Here is a 20,588-nt window from a genome sequence, read left to right as displayed (position 1 = left end):
TGATCGTCCATCAGATATAAAACCCAATACCTTGGGAACAAAATTTTGTATCATTCTGATTTTAATTTTAAATAAAATTTCAATATCTTACTTACATTTCACTCACTGCAATGTGTGAACTGAAATGAACCAGGCACAAAGTTTATGCAATGCATTTTTACCTCTGCAAACTCTCTAAAATTACATGTACTTCTTTACTTCATTTGATGGAGCACAGTAAGTATGACTGATAATGAAATGAAATTCAATTCTTTATTGACTGAAGATATTAGACTGTAATAAGGGCAAAAATCAAATTTTTTCACCTAATAATTTTCGAAAAATTGGATCATAAGTACTTCATATCAGCTGGAATGCCATCTCCCAGCACATGCAGTAGTACTTGACAAGCAGTACAGCCATAACAAACACTGCCTCAGCTTGGAAAGCAAAGGGCTCATCTATAGCTGTAAAATGGTTAACTGAAATTCATGAAGTAAGTTACAGTTGTAACATGCCTTGCTCATAAATTTATTTATTTATTTATTGCATTGGCTCTAACTCTCTACACCTGTGAACTGACCACAATGAGGACTGGTAATTCTGTTATGCATTTAGTTTAATCATCAATTCATTTTATAAGTAGGATAAGGACTCATTGCTTAACCATGCTGATTGGACTTGGAGTAATGATCAGTTACTGTTACCAGTTTAATGTTTTGTACATCATCAAGAAGTCACTTGTTTGTGTGCTGTGTCTATAGCAGTCTTGTAAAAATAAGTTCTAAAATATGGATGAGAGAAGGATTTCAGCAATGGAAATAGGCAGAATTGACACGGTACTCTTCGTGCAGAAGAAAGAAAGGAAAAGAAAGACTAGGAGTGTCGGAACCAAAGAAGGAAAGGTGACAGACACCAAAGATAGATACCCATCCCACTCCCCACCCTAGGGACCCCTTATTGGGAGGAGTATTACCAATGGGCCGAAAGATGATTTGCCAGTTCTACTGCACCACTGGCTTCACCACCGATGGTCCTGAAAATCGGTTTTAATACTCTGTATTGACAGTTATGGAGAGTGTAGCAACACAAATAGGAACTACCACTCACTTAACTAACCCACTTAACCAACCACACTTTTAAGGAAACTATCAACAACACCTGTACCTCTTCCTTGCTCTACCCTGGATCAAGTAAGACAGGTAAGAAGCTAGATTTACTACATAATTCCGTATCAGTTCAACCTTAAGTATGTTCCTCTATGTTCAACTCAATGTGACTTAAGCTTATTTTTCTTCATTACAAAAGTGTTTTGGTAATGTGACTTTTGGTGCACCTATGTAGCTCTCTCCTGATCCTATGTGGACGTTGGTACATCAAACAGTTAATATACATATATTATTATCTTCCCTTTCCTTCCTCCATTCAACATGCATTGCTAATAGCCAGCATTAGTATCATGCACATTTACCATGTGCTTATGCCAATATACTTTTCAGCCATTATGCACATGATGTTAGCAAAAAAAGAACTAGAAATATTCCCTTGTTGTTGTTGTCGTTGTGGTCTTCAGTCCTGAGACTGGTTTGATGCTACCCTATCCTGCGCAAGTTTCTTCATCTCCCAGTACCTACTGCAACCTACATCCTTCTGAATCTGCTTAGTGTATTCATCTCTTGGTCTCCCTCTACGATTTTTACCCTCCACGCTGCACTCCAATGCTAAATTTGTGATTCCTTGATGCCTCAGAACATGTCCTACCAACCGGTCTCTTCTTCTTGTCAAGTTGTGCCATAAACTCCTCTTCTCCCCAATTCTATTCAATACCTCCTCATTAGTTATGTGATATACCCATCTAATTTTCAGCATTCTTCTGCAGCACCACATTTCGAAAGCTTCTATTCTCTTCCTGTCCAAACTATTTATCGTCCATGTTTCACTTCCATACATGGCACACTCCATACAAATACTTTCAGAAACGACTTCCTGACACTTAAATCTATACTCGATGTTAACAAATTTCTCTTCTTCACAAACGCTTTCCTTGCTATTGCCAGTCTACATTTTATATCTTCTCTACTTCGACCATTATCAGTTATTTTGCTCCCCAAATAGCAAAACTCCTTTACTACTTTAAGTGTCTCATTTCCTAATCGAATTCCCTCAGCATCACCCGATTTAATTCGACTACATTCCATTATCCTTGTTTTGCTTTTGTTGATGTTCATCTTATATCCTCCTTTCAAGACACTGTCCATTCCGTTCAACTGCTCTTCCCTTATGTAATCTCTACTATACATTAGAAAATCTAGAGTGTTGGTGTTCATTATTTATGCTTATTATTTTGAATATGTTATGAACAAGTAACACACAAATCATAGTCCCATGTCCTGCAATTTCAACTGAGTAGTTAATTCTTTAATCTTGGTCGCAGTTGTCATTGTATTTGTATTTTCTGTCTCTTAAAACCACCTGTTAGAGAGAGGCAGTAATGACTATAAGGTTACATACAGGGTGTTTCAAAAATGACCGGTATATTTGAAACGGCAATACAAACTAAACGAGCAGCGATAGAAATACACCGTTTGTTGCAATATGCTTGGGACAACAGTACATTTCCAGGCAGACAAACTTTCGAAATTACATTAGTTACAATTGTCAACAACAGATGGCGCTGCGGTCTGGGAAACTCTATAGTACGATATTTTCCACATATCCACCATGCGTAGCAATAATATGGCGTAGTCTCTGAATGAAATTACCCGAAACCTTTGACAACATCTCTGGCGGAATGGCTTCACATGCAGATGAGATGTACTGCTTCAGCTGTTCAATTGTTTCTGGATTCTGGCGGTACACCTGGTCTTTCAAGTGTCCCCACAGAAAGAAGTCACAGGGGTTCATGTCTGGCGAATAGGGAGGCCAATCCACGCCGCCTCCTGTATGTTTCGGATAGCCCAAAGCAATCACACGATCATCGAAATATTCATTCAGGAAATTAAAGACGTCGGCCGTGCGATGTGGCCGGGCACCATCTTGCATAAACCACGAGGTGTTCGCAGTGTCGTCTAAGGCAGTTTGTACCGCCACAAATTCACGAAGAATGTCCAGATAGCGTGATGCAGTAATCGTTTCGGATCTGAAAAATGGGCCAATGATTCCTTTGGAAGAAATGGCAGCCCAGACCAGTACTTTTTGAGGATGCAGGGACGATGGGACTGCAACATGGGGCTTTTCGGTTCCCCATATGCGCCAGTTCTGTTTATTGACGAAGCCGTCCAGGTAAAAATAAGCTTCGTCAGTAAACCAAATGCTGCCCACATGCATATCGCCGTCATCAATCCTGTGCACTATATCGTTAGCGAATGTCTCTCGTGCAGCAATGGTAGCGGCGCTGAGGGGTTGCCGCGTTTGAATTTTGTATGGATAGAGGTGTAAACTCTGGCGCATGAGACGATACGTGGACGTTGGCGTCATTTGGACCACAGCTGCAACACGGCGAACGGAAACCCGAGGCCGATGTTGGATCACCTGCTGCACTAGCTGCGTGTTGCCCTCTGTGGTTGCCGTACGCGGTCGCCCTACCTTTCCAGCACATTCATCTGTCACGTTCCCAGTCCGTTGAAATTTTGCAAACAGATCCTTTATTGTATCGCTTTTCGGTCCTTTGGTTACATTAAACCTCCGTTGAAAACTTCGTCTTGTTGCAACAACACTGTGTTCTAGGCGGTGGAATTCCAACACCAGAAAAATCCTCTGTTCTAAGGAATAAACCATGTTGTCCACAGCACACTTGCACGTTGTGAACAGCACACGCTTACAGCAGAAAGACGACATACAGAATGGCGCACCCACAGACTGCGTTGTCTTCTATATCTTTCACATCACTTGCAGCGCCATCTGTTGTTGAAAATTGTAACTACTGTAATTTCGAAAGTTTGTCCGCCTGAAAATGTACTGTTGTCCCAAGCATATTGCAACAAACGGTGTATTTCTATCGCTGCTCGTTTAGTTTTTATTGCCGTTTCAAATATACCAGTCATTTTTGAAACACCCTGTAACATTACTTTGCTTTTTGCCATTTGAGAAATTTAATAATGTATATGACATTTCTCACATGCTTTAGTAACTTAGCATAACTCTAGACAGCATAGTAAATATGATAGTTACGGTATTTATTATTTTGTGCAGTTAATGCGAGATTGGCACAAATGGCTTGGTTGCTTCATCTTTTTTAATTTATACCATTGTTGTTGTTGTTGTGGTCTTCAGTTCAGAGACTGGTTTGACGCAGCTCTCCATGCTACTCTATCCTGTGCAAGGTTCTTTATCTCCCAGTACCTACTGCAACCTACATCCTTCTGAATCTGTTTAGTGTATTCACCTCTTGGTCTCCCTCTATTATTTTTACCATCCACGCTGCCCTCCAATACTAGATTGGTGATCCCTTGATGCCTCAGAATATGCTCTACCAACCGATCCCTTCTTCTAGTTAAGTTGTGCCACAAGTTTCTCTTCTCTCCAATTCTATTCAATACCTCCTCATTAGTTATGTGATCTGTCCATCTAATCTTCAGCATTCTTCTGTAGCACCACATTTCGAGAGCTTCTATTCTCTTCTTGTCTCAACTATTTATCGTCCATGCTTCACTTCCATACATGGCTACACTGCATACAAATACCTTCAGAAATGACTTCCTGACACTTAAATCTATACTCGATGTTAACAAATTTCTCTTCTTCACAAACGCTTTCCTTGCCATTGCCAGTCTACATTTTATATCCTCTCTACTTTGACCATCATTAGTTATTTTGCTCCCCAAATAGCAAAACTCATTTACTACTTTGAGCATCTCATTTCCTAATCTGATTCCTGCAGCATCACCTGATTTAATTCGACCAAATTCCATTATTCTCGTTTTGCTTTTGTTGATGTTCATCTTATATCCTCCTTTCAAGACATGGTCCAGTCCATTCGGCTGCTCTTTCAGGTCCTTTGCAGTCTCTGACAGTATTACAATGTCATCAGCGAACCTCAAAGTTTTTATTTCTTCTCCATGGATTTACCCAAGAGGACGCCATTATCATTTAATATACTGTTACTTTCTCTAATTTATTTTAGAAAGGTAGCCTGTGTTGTATCTTCAAAAATTATGGGGTCCTGGCCTAGAGTAGTACGTCTAGGTTTTGAAAGAAACTGCATGGCAGCGACTGAACTTTTCCAGCATATGACAAAAATGACTAGTTTTTATGTGCCTAGAGTAGTACGTCTAGGTTTTGAAAGAAACTGCATGGCAGCGACTCAACATTTCCAGCATATGACAAAAATGACTATTTTTTATGTCTTGTTGTTCAGATGATGACAAGAAAATGTCTAAGAGTGAGATTGTATAGTCCTTTTTTGTTAGCAAAGTGATCACTCTTGGCTCTTCATGCACAAGATAGAATAAGATAGTAAACAGAGGGAGAGACTGTTATATGGAAAGTTCTTCCAAAGCATGACTTCTTCTCCGCTGTGACTGCATCTGTGCTGAAAATGTGAAAGTGCTTACCTATGTCTTCAATTTTCTATTAAATTATTAGAAAGCACTTCTTCTCATACAAAATTACATTGATCCATAAGTTACAATACACAAATGCTTCATACAATGCTTCCATGACTTTCGAGTGTACTGTTGAATCTAACTGTCAAAAGTTCACGATACTTTGTGCAGTCTTCCAAAGCGACTCCAGTGAAAAATGAGATGACATCAGAGCTGACTATAATGTTGGACTCCTGCAGTATTAGCTCTTTCAGCCAACAGGTGAAATCACCTGAGTTCCTTGTGTGATATACACACTTGCCGGCATAATGGCCCAACATACCGTGAGCCCACAGCAGACATTTCACTCCATCTGTGCCACATGATGATGGTGAAATGGCTATCTGCTGAAATATTGTAGACTTTTGATCATCAGATCTGTAATTACTCTTGAGAACCGTGGAAGCAGCATACATGCCACAATAGCCCCAGACCACATCCATCATTCAATGTCCATGAGCTACGACACTACATGAACTGAGTACACCTTGACTGACAGCTCTCTTTAGAACGTCCACTCAGCATCATCTCTTTTTCCCATGATGTAATACTGGTTATCACAGTACTTGCAGCTCTATGGGGCAAAGTGAATCTCCGAGCAAGGGCAAGATTACAGGAAATAAACCATCCAACCAGTGGTTATTGTGAAGCCTTATACAGCTACTACCATCATCCTGCTTGCACAAATGCTGCATCCATCATTCTAAATCACTTAAATAAGACAAAAATGTACTTTCCCTGGTAATAATCATTATTTGTTAGTACTGTAGACAATGTGAAACACATCACTTCATTAAAGTGACAGTGCTACATAAAGTACTCTACACCTCACAACACAAGGTGTCTTTCAGAGTATACAGGGTATTATAAAAAGGTACGGCCAAACTTTCAGGAAACATTCCTCACACACAAATAAAGAAAAGGTGTTATGTGGACATGTGTCCGGAAACACTTAATTTCCATGTTAGACCTCATTTTAGTTTCGTCAGTATGTACTGTACTTCCTTGATTCACCGTCAGTTGGCCCAATTGAAGGAAGGTTATGTTGACTTCGGTGCTTGTGTTGACATGCGACTCATTGCTCTACAGTACTAGCATCAAGCACATCAGTACGTAGCATCAACAGGTTAGTGTTCATCACGAACGTGGTTTTGCAGTCAGTGCAATGTTTACAAATGCGGAGTTGGCAGATGCCCACTTGATGTATGGATTAGCACGGGGCAATAGCCGTGGTGCGGTACGTTTGTATCGAGACAGATTTCCAGAACGAAGGTGTCCCGACAGGAAGACGTTCGAATCAATTGATTGGCATCTTAGGGAGCACAGAACATTCCAGCCTATGACTCACGACTGGGGAAGACCTAGAACGACGAGGACACCTGCAATGGACGAGGCAATTCTTCGTGCAGTTGACGATAACCCTAATGTCAGCGTCAGAGAAGTTGCTGCTGTACAAGGTAACGTTGACCATGTCACTGTATGGAGAGTGCTACAGGAGAACCAGTTGTTTCCGTACCATGTACAGCGTGTGCAGGCACTATCAGCAGCTGATTGGCCTCCACAGGTACACTTCTGCGAATGGTTCATCCAACAATGTGTCAATCCTCATTTCAGTGCAAATGTTCTCTTTACAGATGAGGCTTTATTCCAACGTGATCAAATTGCAAATTTTCACAATCAACATGTGTGGGCTGACGAGAATCCGCACGCAATTGTGCAATCACGTCATCAACACAGATTTTCTGTGAACGTTTGGACAGGCATTGTTGGTGATGTCTTGATTGGGCCCCATGTTCTTCCACCTATGCTCAATGGAGCACGTTATCATGATTTCATATGGGATACTCTACCTGTACTGCTAGAACATGTGCCTTTACAAGTACGACACAACATGTGGTTCATGCACGATGGAGCTCCTGCACATTTCAGTCAAAGTGTTCATACGCTTCTCAACAACAGATTCAGTGACCGATGGATTGGTAGAGGCGGACCAATTCCATGGCCTCCACACTCTCCTGACCTCAACCCTCTTCACTTTCATTTATGGGAGCATTTGAAAGCTCTTGTCTACGCAACCCCAGTACCAAATGTAGAGACTCTTCGTGCTCGTATTGTGGACGGCTGTGATACAATACGCCATTCTCCAGGGCTGCATCAGCGCATCAGGGATTCCATGCGACGAAGGGTGGATGCATGTATCCTCACTAACGGAGGACATTTTGAAGTCACACTGGTACGTTCTGTTGCTGTGTGTTTCCATTCCATGATTCATTTGATTTGAAGAGAAGTAATAAAATGAGCTCTAACATGGAAAGTAAGCGTTTCTGGACACATGTCCACATAACATATTTTCTTTCTTTGTGTGTGAGGAATGTTTCCTGAAAGTTTGGCCGTACCTATTTGTAACACCCTGTATATGTAAATATGAATGTGAGTGCAGAATGTTCAATTCCCATATCATGTATGGATCATAAGAACAAAATAAAGGAGATTACAGTTTGTACATGGACATACAGGCATTACTTTTCCCTCTTCCCATTTTGTTAATGGAATAGGAAAGAGAATGTCCAGCAGTGATACAAAGTATTCTCTGTCACACAATGTACAGAGGCTTGAAGAGTATATATGTAGATGTAAATGAAGATTTACATGTAGAATGATATAAACAATTACATGGATAATTCAGATATTTTTTCAGAAATTTTTTCAACAGTTCATGTATATAATTTTCACTGTGATAGGGTCTGCAGCTGCACTGAATTTTTTGAAAGATTTCTTGATGCCTTCAACTGACATTATCTCGAAGATGAAGGCATCAAGAAATCTTTCAAAAAAGTTCATGTATACTTTGCAAATCATGTTGCTAACTTACTTCAATAGCATTTGTCATGTTTTCGAACACTTTTGTGCTGATTTTTCACATCCACACGTATACACGAACAATTTGTTAACAGTTCAAAAATCCTTTTACTCAACAAAGAAATACACACAACAGCCTTGTATTTCTGATCATAGAATTCTATAATAAGATACTGTTGTATGATAATTACAGATAATTAACTTAATAGTTTTTAATCTTATTTACTACTTTCAATAGACTTACTCCACATTTGTCACACAGTCTCAGTGTATTGAAAGAACCAACAGCAAATAAGTCTCCTTCAGGTGTCCACGAAACAGATGTAATAGGATAGTCATGAACTGAACTGCAGTACAGCTGTCTTCCATATGTGTCCCACACCTGCAATAATGTTTTCCAATAAAACACTATAATGACTTAATTGCAATAGATATCAAATATTGCAAAAAACACAGCAACAAATGCCTTAAACTACTCCACATATGTGAATCTTGAAGTTCCTAGCATAATGAGTATTCCATGAGGTGTAAATTTAGTGTCACACAGCAGCAATTTGCTGTGGAAAAGTCAACTGAGGAAGACTGCTAGGTTGCTAGCTGAAATATCGTGGCAAGACATCGTGATCATCAGGCTGCAACCCTGAAGCTTCGTGGAAGACTCCACATATACTCATTACCATGAATTTAATTAAAAACATATCCTGTATCTGAGATGCAGGAACTGCACAGATGGGTCTCAGTAAGTGCTCAGTATAAAATGTTGAGAAAGGCTTGGAATTATCAGATGGAATAGCTGGTACCTACATTATTACGTCCCAGGCAATGTAACATATAGTGGCACAAGTGTTAGCCAGTCACTGTTACACAGCCTTCAATCACTGAAGAGGAGCAAATAAGGGTCTTCTCTGCAGAAGGAGGGCAACTCCACTCAGCTGGAAACACTGATAATGTGTGGTTCTAGAAGGCAGAGAAAAAAAGACTGATAATAAGGTTAGAGCACAGCAGGGGATGTCAAATCGAGACAGACATATGTCAGAAATGCACCATTGTGGAGCTATGGAAATTAAATGAAAGACAATGTATGGCAATTATGAGGAAGTGTATGCATTTAACTGAAGTGGCCCAGCTCTACTGATTAATTAATAATTTTAAGAATAATAATTATGAAGGAAATTTTCTGGCACTGCATAAGAGGTGGAACAATAGTGAGTTTGCCTGGGAGTGTGTGTCTCAGCTAAATTATGCACAGCGACACACACTCCACAAGGAGCAGGTGAAATAAAGAAATACTAAGCGACACTGGCTTCATACTATAAGAATTAACATATTTCACACTACTAGTGAACTTAACAGAAATTCACATCCTATCTCTACCATGGATGGGAAGAGACAGACAGTACAAGGTCAATGAAACATCCAATAGGAGTTTCTACAAAACATAAGAAAATTAATGTTCTTAATTTTTCTTACTATCTCCACACCTTGATTGCTGTGGACGTACTGAATTTCAATCTTTGCTGTAAACTAGGGCTTAGGCAAATTAATGGATAAAAATAAACACAGTAAACTAAAACATATACACATAAACCAGCATAAGTCCCAATACACAGCTAATTCCTGCTATCTAACAAATGGAATTACTAATTAAAATATCTGAAGATAATCATTTCAGTTAAACAGTCAGAGATAAGCATATGTTGAATTCCTAGTCATGAAAAGTTATGTTAGACGTGAATTTTTAATGATGTTGACTGGGTAAAGCTTGGTTAGTAAATAAGCTATGCTATAAGTATCAAAATGCCATTTATTTTTTAAGATAATAAGCTGTACTGCACAAACAGCACTGTAGTAAAATATTCAACTAGTGGTACTGGAAGGTGCAATGTTATTAATAATGGCATCTAATTGCTACATATTTTAATTTACGTTAATGTGCAGAGAACACGAATGAATTTTTATTGAGAGTGTGAATCATTGCAATGGTGGAAAACAAAACAGAAATTAAATTTTACTCATTTGCTTTGAATAATCTTCTACTTTCAAAGTTGGGATCTCTTGTGCATGGTAGCAATGTAAACTTTTTCCATTGCAATATTCCAAGCAAGCCAATGAGTGATGTCCAGTTTGTGAGCTGTTGCTCTGATATTGGTTGAAGGCATTATCACAAAACATTGGACTAACTAATCAAGATTCTACAGTCCTCAATTTTCTTTGCAATCCAGTATTGGCCTTTTTGAGTGCTAATATGCTCGTTTCTCTCAAATAATGCTATGCAGTTCTAAAGGTGTTGACTGCTGGTAGCCTTCTGTTGGGAAATGTTAAGCATACCATCTTCTTGCAACCTTAGCACTTCATCCCACTGCTCCAAAAGCAATGTGAATGTTGGGTAGGACATTGTTTACATACCTGTTCATGGCATATCTGGAACAGTACAGCCTGTAGTGACCCGTGCAGTGGAGCAAACAACCACAGCATAAGATAACAGAGCTCAGATGGGATAAAACACACTGTTAGACTACCCAACATGTTCACTTATCAGAGAAACTTCTGGGTACTCAGTTAATTGGAGAATTTGGATTTATCTGACATTTCCTAGCATAACCTGTCCTTATTATCAAATCTGAGTGCGAGATCACAAAAGGCCAATGATGTTTACAGCATTCAACACCCAATGTATTGCCTAACATGCAACCACAACATTGGCTAATAATCAACAGAGGGTGGGACTGGAGATATCCAATGGTGAGCACAGCACGGGGCCATGAGTGGAGCTGAGCTGCTTAGTCGACAAGTAACTCACAACACTGCTAGTGCTGATGGAGCAAAGCAGAGCAATGTCAACAATAAACAAAGCAAACATTGTACTATATCTACAACAACAGTTGCCGAAACTGACACTTTGTCAGAAAGCAAGGAATTTTGTAGAGTGAGAAAGAAGTGCCAGACAAAATATTAGCATTTCTGCAAGATGAATCAGTGGTATGTGTGTTGCCATACATGCTTGACTGTGCAGACAATGTACATGAGAAGTACAAAGATGACAATATGTGCTTAACAGTGAAAGTGATGTTGAAACAGGTGCTGAGGCTAGCAGTTCACCATCCATGTCAGACAATCCCATCTCCAATGAAATGTAGTAAAGGACAATCATTATTCAAGAAGTGGGTAGGGTACTAAACATAATTACATACAGGGTTATTACAAATGATTGAAGCGATTTCACAGCTCTACAATAACTTTATTATTTGAGATATTTTCACAATGCTTTGCACACACATACAAAAACTCAAAAACTTTTTTTAGGCATTCACAAATGTTCGATATGTGCCCCTTTAGTGATTCGGCAGACATCAAGCCGATAATCAAGCTCCTCCCACACTCGGCGCAGCGTGTCCCCATCAATGAGTTCGAAAGCATCGTTGATGCGAGCTCGCAGTTCTGGCACGTTTCTTGGTAGAGGAGGTTTAAACACTGAATCTTTCACATAATCCCACAGAGAGAAATTGCATGGGGTTAAGTCAGGAGAGCGTGGAGGCCATGACATGCATTGCTGATCATGATCTCCACCACGACCGATCCATCAGTTTTCCAATCTCCTGTTTAAGAAATGCCGAACATCAAGATGGAAGTGCGGTGGAGCACCATCCTGTTGAAAGATGAAGTCGGTGCTGTCGGTCTCCAGTTGTGGCATGAGCCAATTTTCCAGCATGTCCAGATACACGTGTCCTGTAACGTTTTTTTCGCAGAAGAAAAAGGGGCCGTAAACTTTAAACCGTGAGATTGCACGAAACACGTTAACTTTTGGTGAATTGCGAATTTGCTGCACGAATGCGTGAGGATTCTCTACCGTCCAGATTCGCACATTGTGTCTGTTCACTTCACCATTAAGAAATCTTCCATGAGCTGTTGCAACCGCACCGAAAATTCAAAGCGTTTGACTTTGTCATCGGGTGTCAGGGCTTGTAGCAATTGTAAATGGTAAGGTTTCTGCTTTAGCCTTTTCCGTAAGATTTTCCAAACCATCGACTGTGGTACGTTTAGCCCCCCGCTTGCTTTATTCGTCGACTTCCGCGGGCTACGCGTGAAACTTGCCCGCACGCGTTCAACCGTTTCTTCGCTCACTGCAGGCTGACCCGTTGATTTACCCTTACAGAGGCATCCAGAAGCTTTAAACTGCGTATACCATCGCCGAATGGAGTTAGCAGTTCGTGGATCTTTGTTGAACTTCATCCTGAAGTGTCGTTGCACTGTTATGACTGACTGATGTGAGTGCATTTAAAGCACGACATACGCTTTCTCGGCTCCTGTCGCCATTTTGTCTCACTGCGCTCTCGAGCGCTCTGGCGGCAGAAACCTGAAGTGCAGCTTCAGCCGAACAAAACTTTATGAGTTTTTCTACGTATCTGTAGTGTGTCGTGACCATATGTCAATGAATGGAGCTACAGTGAATTTATGAAATCGCTTCAATCATTTGTAATAGCCCTGTACATGGAAGACCATCCACAGTATACTAAAAAACTAGTTATGAACAGATTAAAAAGAAATCCACACCAATATGGTCATGTAGTGCATAAGAGAAACAATGAATATTCAAGATAGGATAAGGTGCACTTATTACAAAAACTGGTGCCTGCGCATTTCAGAGATGCTCGATACAATTTACAGGATGTGCATGATAGTGGCCTACTACTTTGTGCACATCAAACTGTGCATGACATAGATTACAGTGATTTAAAGGGAAGCAGTGGATGGTCGCAAACTGCTACAGAACTGGAAGACGTAAGATAACACAATTTCAAACAAAGTGCCAACTTGATGATCTACAGCAAACTGCGGAATCAGTCCAAAAGATTGAGGATGAGATAAACAAACTTACCCCAGCATTCAGTAAAAAATTTGTTTTCAACTCTGACCAATCAGGATTTGAAGAGGAAATTCATATGATAGGAACTCTGGAAATCAGAGGTACCAAGAGAGTTGTATCAAAATCAACTAACATCAATGCCTCAATGCATTAGTATACAATCATGCTGACTGTTAATCTGGATGGTAAATTTGCTGAAAAGTTTTTTATTGTGGTGCAAGAAATTGGAGTTGCTCTGTGCCCTATAGATCTTTCATATGTGCATGATCCTGCAAGGGCAGCGGAGAATATATACATTATAGCATGCAAGCATGAGAAAATGGGCATAAGAGGACTACAGCTATGGTATGGGTACTGCTTTTGGCCAATAGCTGGTCAAAGTAACTTGCTTCTGCATGATTCCTGGTCAGCAAATAATATCATACTCATTTAGAGCAAACTATCCCTCTTGAAAGGTGTGTGACATTGCAATTCATACCACCTGAAGCCACTGGACAAATTCAGCCTCTGAATGTTTGTTTTTTCCGTGCCTATAAAACACACCATTGCACCATCTACAGCTACACCTCAAAGGATAGCCAGTTTCATGATAAGTTTCATAACAGACTGTTTTGCATTTGATTGCATGCCATCACATTCCATCAGTTCTCATTTACCCTGTTACTGACCAACATGAATCTATATGCATTTTTTAAGACTGGATACCTTGCTGAATGTACTGCATGGTCTGTAACTCCCAAGGAGTTTACCTTCAATCTTGATTGTGCAAACCTTTGTGATCACTGTGGTGCACGTTAATGGTTTGTTTTGAACATTTCCTGAATGTTGACAGTTTCCATCAGGAGAAGTGTAATTTACATACACCCCACAGAAGGTTGATCTGTGCACCTCACAGACATCCATTTTGTGTCACCCTCCTGATGCACATGGTGAGTCATTAGCAGCTAATATTTTCCCTGTCATAATTGTTAACACAACACTTTCAAATGACCATTACTAAATATTGAACTTATGACCTCGCACTCAACGGGTGCTTGTAAAACTTACGGATTGTTTACCTCTGTTTATGAAACCGACTGTCTTGTCTTTCGAAGATATTTCCTCATTACTCTGTCCCTGTTATAGTGAGAATAGCCATATCACTGTGCACAGGCAAGAATTCCACAGTCTACACAAGAAATCATTGTTGTCAGACCACGCTAGAGTTAGTGGCCTACAAGGCTTAAGCCACAGATGCCATTTTAAGTGTCCTAATGTTGAGTGTCAATGTTCCTATGAGGATTCTGCTATATGTAATCCATTCCTCACAGAGGAGTCCATTCAGACATTTTACATTTACAGGTGCTCAAAGTGTTGCAATCAGCAGACAAACAATTCAAATATTTATCTGAGGCAGCAGCAATTTCATATTTATCACACAAGCCCACCCAGTCTGAAAATCCACAGCCTCAGCATTGTCCACCAAAATTTTTCATGTGGTCTAAAACATCTAAGTGTCATGTTCACACATAGTATAGGCAACGCTGTCACGCCCAACACTATTGTCACAATTTTTTCAGACAACATGGTTAAAACCACTTCCAGCACACAAACACATTATTCACATTCTGTCACAAGTGGGCCCATGTGGCTACAATGGCACACCACTCCATTGTGACCAATACAAATAAACAGTGTTATGACGATGCTGCACCAACAAAATCATATCCTGCAACAATCTCACATTATACAGTGCATCCAATAAATAGAGATACAATTTTATGTCCATAAGGGAGCAACAGCATCTCTTATAGTCACGGCTACATACTGGAATTTGGGATCTACATCACTATCAAGTACCCAAGGTCATTCTGTCATTTATAACAACCAACCTATCCAGGCACAGAACAGTTCACTGCTGATATTGTGTATAAGTTCATCACTATTCCCATATCAAAAATATCATCAAACTTGCTGCCTTCAATATTTTTAGGTGTTTGTGACAAAGGATTCAGTCAGTACTGATACTGCCACTGGCTTATGTGGGCTGTTCCCCATGATGGCTCCATCACAGGGTGGTTAATTCATCCTCTATGCACATGTTCCTGAAAATAGGCACCTCATGGCTGAATTGCATAATGAGAATGACAACACCTACAAAAATGCAGGCAGACTACATACAAATGTTGTGCTCCATGCACCACAGACTTGCAGCACATGGTTGACCAGAGGTCTGTCATGCCATAAACTTCCACTGCAGCTCTGCCAATGATGTAATGGCATCATAACACCTCATCACTGGGGCTATCACCGTATGAATGATGCTGCTCTCATCACTTCAGCCCTAAGGAAGGAAGAATGGGGAGGCATAATTGATGCATCATTATGATAGTTCCTGTGACTGCACCTTCACCAGTGTGATGCCCTCACAGAGGTAGAGACTCCAACATAACTGCTGTCCCAGGGCACTCTCATGACTGGGCACTGTTAAAATGGGAAGACCGGCCTGTGAACTCTGCTCGCAGTGTTAAGTGTATGCCACATCTCTATTCAATGAACTCATGGCATATTTCTGTTTTGCTCTGACAACAATGGAATTTTAGTTGCATGCTAGTTTGTGTTAAATTTCCTTATGGCAACCCTACAGCCTATTCTGAACATTGCTGTTAGTATTACATTCTTTCAGTGAGGGTTGTATCTGAAGTTGTGCTTTGGTTGTGCTTACAAATTAAGGAGCATTTTTTCAAAACTCAATAAATGCAACACAGCAACACATATGATTCTTTGTAAAAATGAGTTTTTCTGTTTTCACTTAGATAGGTATGTCTGAGCATTTGAATTTTTATACGAGTACCAGATCTCACTTACATTAGTAAAGCGTTGTAATGAAATGTATTAAAATTTAGTTTTTTTTAACAGTATATTAGGATGTGTTTTGTCCAGTTTTCTCAAAAGTCGATAAATTCTTATAATTATTGGTGGTATCAGTGATATTGCCTTCTTTAATACTGTGTATTTTTCCCACAACTAATTTATTTATGTGCTGTAGTGTTTATTATATGCCTGTATTGTTATAAAATGCATGTTTTTGCACATATTATTGTATGTACCATTCTTTTAAATGTATTATGAAAAGAAAAGTTGCCACTCACCATATAGCAGAGATGCTGAATCGCAGATTGGCACAGCAAAAAGGCTGTCACAAATAAGATTTCAGCCAGCAAGGCCCTCGTCAAAAATAGATGACATGTGCACACACACACACACACACACACACACACACACACACCTGAGACTCAGCATCTCTGCTATATTGTGAGTGGCAACTTTCCTTTTCATAATATTGTTACACATTCCATCCTGGATTTTCCATTGTTTGATTCTTTTAAATTTACAGTTTTTGACTTTATTCAGAATACAAAGAATAGAAATATAGTGGCATAATACAATAATAACGATGATGATAATTTTAACACAGCTGTTAGCTTATATAAATCCTACATGAAGTATGAAATGAATAACACAAGAAGTATTGTGTGCTACAATTGTGGTGTCGATAGGTCACATCGACCACACAAATAACAATCTTTGGAATATTAACTGCTCTGACCAGCTGCCATGTCTAATTCAGTCTGCCTTTGTACTTCATGCAGTGTTCATGTGTATCAGTCTTTATGGTAAAATATATGTGTATATAGAAAACTTGGGAACTGTTTATTATGTATATTACAATCGGTATCCAGAATCCCATATTGGTGACCCCGGACAAAAAGTTCTATGTCTTCCGCAACTTCCGCGTCGGTCCTATAGAATCAACAGGTTTCACGTCTGATGCCATGGCTACATCACCGAACATTCTTTATGAAGATTTCGAGGCCCAGCTCTTAATGACCAGGCCAACACAACCCTCCGCCATCGGTTATTTCACAGCTAATGGACAATGATCTATGATCTTCGATGAGGATAACCTCTACTTTAGCAACTCCACAGTGACCGAGTGTTATGCAATTACCTCAAACAATGGACTCAGGCTTTGTTTCATCGGATTACGCACAACAACAAGTGAAAAGTGAAGTGGAGAATCTACTAAATAGTGTGACGATCGATCACTCGTACGAAGTTCAAAGGGACCGAAATTCGCACACGTGCTTTGATCCTCTACACACCATGACATCGGTTACAGTAGTGCCGTGTACAACGCCACAATTTGTGTAAAATGCTCACACAGTCAACTATTACCAAGCTATGCCGGCCTTGCCTTCCTGACAAATCAGTAACAGACATTTTTATGCATCCAGTTTTCCAGAAAAAACCATCGGATCAGTGGCCCTGTTTCGCGACCACGTGGGTACGAGTGCACCCAACATAGCCTCTTCACCCAGCAATGTTGTACTACGACAGTGCGACCGCCAATAGGTTTTACCAGCGTTTTATGGTACTACCGTCAAGGGTGCATGGCCAGTGTGCACGGAAAACTTTCGTTGTTGCCACTTTAAGTTCCAGGCCACCCCGCCCCCCACAGCCCCCCTCACACACAGGGGGCCATGATTCCAACCATACAACTACTTGCTCCTTCTGCAGTACCGTCTGCTATGCAGCACTGGCCTTCCGCATCATTTCTGAGTTGGACAATGTCAGTGTTATTCCTGCAATTTCCAGTCCAGTTTACGGGCCCTCATTACGCGCCACTCGCCATTCGCTCCCACGGTACCGACCGTGCCTTCTGTGTCGTGTTTTTGGGCATCTTCAGAGACATTACAACCAGTCATCGTTCTGAAAGTGTGTGCTACTAACATTTCTGCTCCGGTGATGCTGGATGCCAGCAAGAACTCTTGTGCACCAGGACCACATGCCTTCCAAGACATGCCAAAGCCACCTTCGTCTCCACCTCCAGGCCACCTACCCAAGCTACCTCCCCTATATGTGGACAATCCAGTTTCATGGTTCGCACTGGTGGAGCACCTCTTCAAGCTGCATCAAGTGACTGATGACAACTACAAGTTCCTATGTTTGGTCACACACCTTCACGACCACTCGGATTTAATTTGTGATCATCTACTTTCACCTCCACCGCCACCAAAGTACGAGTTTGCCATGAAAACGATATTGGACCGACTTGCCTGCTCGCCAGAGGAACTGATAATCAAGATTCGGTACGAGGAGGACCTGGGGACTCGCACTACGTCACAACTTTGGCGCTGCCTCGGGTTACTCGTGAGTAAACACACGATGCCAGACGTCACTCTGTGGGTGGTATGGTCTGCCAAGTTACCTGCCGACCTACAGACACACCTACTGCTGCACTCTTTCAAGTCTATCAGTTCTCAACTACACATCACACATCAGCTGTATGCGATCCTGTGCCAGAAACATCCAGCTCATCCCCCATTGCTGTGGGACACTACACCTCCTGTTTACCAGCCATCTGCAGGCAGGGGTAGGGCCCATTCTGCTTCCACACCTTCTATGCCACTCATTTGTTCTCTCCTCTCTCCATACATCTCGGTTTATGTCCCAGAACAGATCAATGAGGACAAGCTTCCCCCGCTATCACAGTCAATGTCACCGCCACATCCAGCATCCGGCTCATCCATACTGTTGGTACCACAAGATTTTTGGGGCTGAGGCCGAGGAGTGCAGGTTACCTTGCCAACACCCAAACACCAACTGCAGGAACTAAGTGATACCGAGTACTGCGGGGAACTTCACAGGCGTCCCCTAACATTGCACTCCATCCACTCATCCCCTCGGCCAAGCGGTCGTTTATAAGTGACAGACATTTCATCGCAGTTTGTCTATCTAATTGACACTGGCATTAACGTGTCTATCATACCTTGATTGTTGGCTCCTACTGACTTATCACCGATGAAGTCTCTCCTATGAGCTGTCAACACATCAACGTTACAAGCTGTCAGTTCTGTGAAAGTGTTGGTGCACCTATCCCCTTCTCTGCATTTCCCATGGACCTTCTACATCGCTGAACCAATTCTCGGTATGGACTTTTTGTCCCATTACAAGCTCTCCCTGATCGTAGTCCAGTGTTCAGTGTTACACCACGCGTCTAATGCTCAGATACCGTGCTCCGGCACCCATACTCCTCATTCCGTTTCTTCCGCAACATGGCATTTAGTTCGCGAGTGTTCCGCCTTCGCGGGCAAGATTGTGACCTTCATCACTAACCTGCTTTCAGAATATGACTCAGTTGTGCACCTCTGCCCGGAGAATGACGAACTGAAACAATGCATTGCTCACACTCACAGCGAGCTCGCTGCGGCCTGCACCTCAGTGTTGAAACTGCAATCCACAGTTCCATCACCTGATTGAAGTTCACCACCAAGCATCAGTTCGAACACTCATCAGGTTAGTTCAAAAACATTCATTGTGTGTGACAATTCGGGCTCAGTGACCGCTGCACCACCCAAGTGCCAACTACGCGCAGTGCCTCGTGTTTCAAAGAGTCTCTAATAATGGTCACTCGTGCAGCACGACCACGCCCACTATGCACGCAGCCACCCCTCTTGTTGATAAACATTCCCCCTCTCCCACACACCAGCCAAGTAACTTGGTGGCCATTGCTTTCCTTCACGCGATGCCAGCACCTCTCTTGCCTGTGCCGGTTACCCAAGGCAAAGTTAACAACAGACAGTCGCTGCGCACCCCACTTCACTTCGTGCTGCACACACAGCCAACCTCAACAAACAAGCGCTTGCCGCACTTGCGTAATAGGCATGTGACTTTCGTGCTGCCTTTTCCCACTCGCGCTAACGGCTACGACTCATCGCGCTCCACTCATCCCAAAACATCACGTCAGAATGTTACTCAGCCTCGTGTGCAGTTCTCAATCTCTTCCGTCACTGACAGAATGATACACAAGATAATTACCACTGCTGGCCTTCCTATTAGACACAAGGTTAGATGCCTTAGCCCCATTAAGTTGTGTGCGGCCCAGCAGCAAATTAACGAACTTCTGGAGGCAGGCATTCTACAGCCATCGGACAGCAATTGGTCTTCACCAATTCACCTTGTCACCAAACACAACAGTTCTTTTCGAATGTGTGGTGATTACAGACATTTAAATGCTCGCACTGTCATGGACAATTACCCTGTTCCAAACATAAACGATTTCACTCATATGTTATCAGGCACCACAATCTCCAGTGTGATTGACTGCAAACATGCTTATCAACAGATTCCCGTAGCGCCGGAAGACATTCCAAAGACTGCGATCATCACACTGCTCAGTTTGTTCCAGTACAACTTCATGCCATTCGGTTTAAAGAATGTGGCACAAATGTGGCAACATTTCATTGACTCAGTCTTACGAC

General features: G+C 41.4%; 1 protein-coding gene across 3 annotated transcripts in view; it reads right to left on the bottom strand.

Moving 5' to 3' along the window:
* The window catches only part of LOC126236888 (intraflagellar transport protein 80 homolog), a 448,716-nt gene that overhangs the window by 300,418 nt on the left and 127,710 nt on the right, over positions 1-20,588 (bottom strand). For all 3 annotated transcript variants that reach the window (XR_007545000.1, XM_049946524.1, XM_049946525.1), the window contains exon 6: positions 8,665-8,802. Coding sequence is in view for 2 of the 3 variants with exons in the window: in XM_049946524.1 (XP_049802481.1) it covers positions 8,665-8,802 (138 nt within the window). In the remaining variant the exon portion in view is untranslated. The remainder of the gene's footprint in view (positions 1-8,664; positions 8,803-20,588) is intronic.

This window comes from Schistocerca nitens, chromosome 2 (genome assembly GCF_023898315.1).
Source record: "Schistocerca nitens isolate TAMUIC-IGC-003100 chromosome 2, iqSchNite1.1, whole genome shotgun sequence".
NCBI classification, from domain to species: Eukaryota; Metazoa; Arthropoda; class Insecta; order Orthoptera; family Acrididae; genus Schistocerca; species Schistocerca nitens.
The sequence above is the reverse complement of the archived record's forward strand: the minus strand, read 5'-3'. Positions and strand labels throughout refer to the sequence as shown.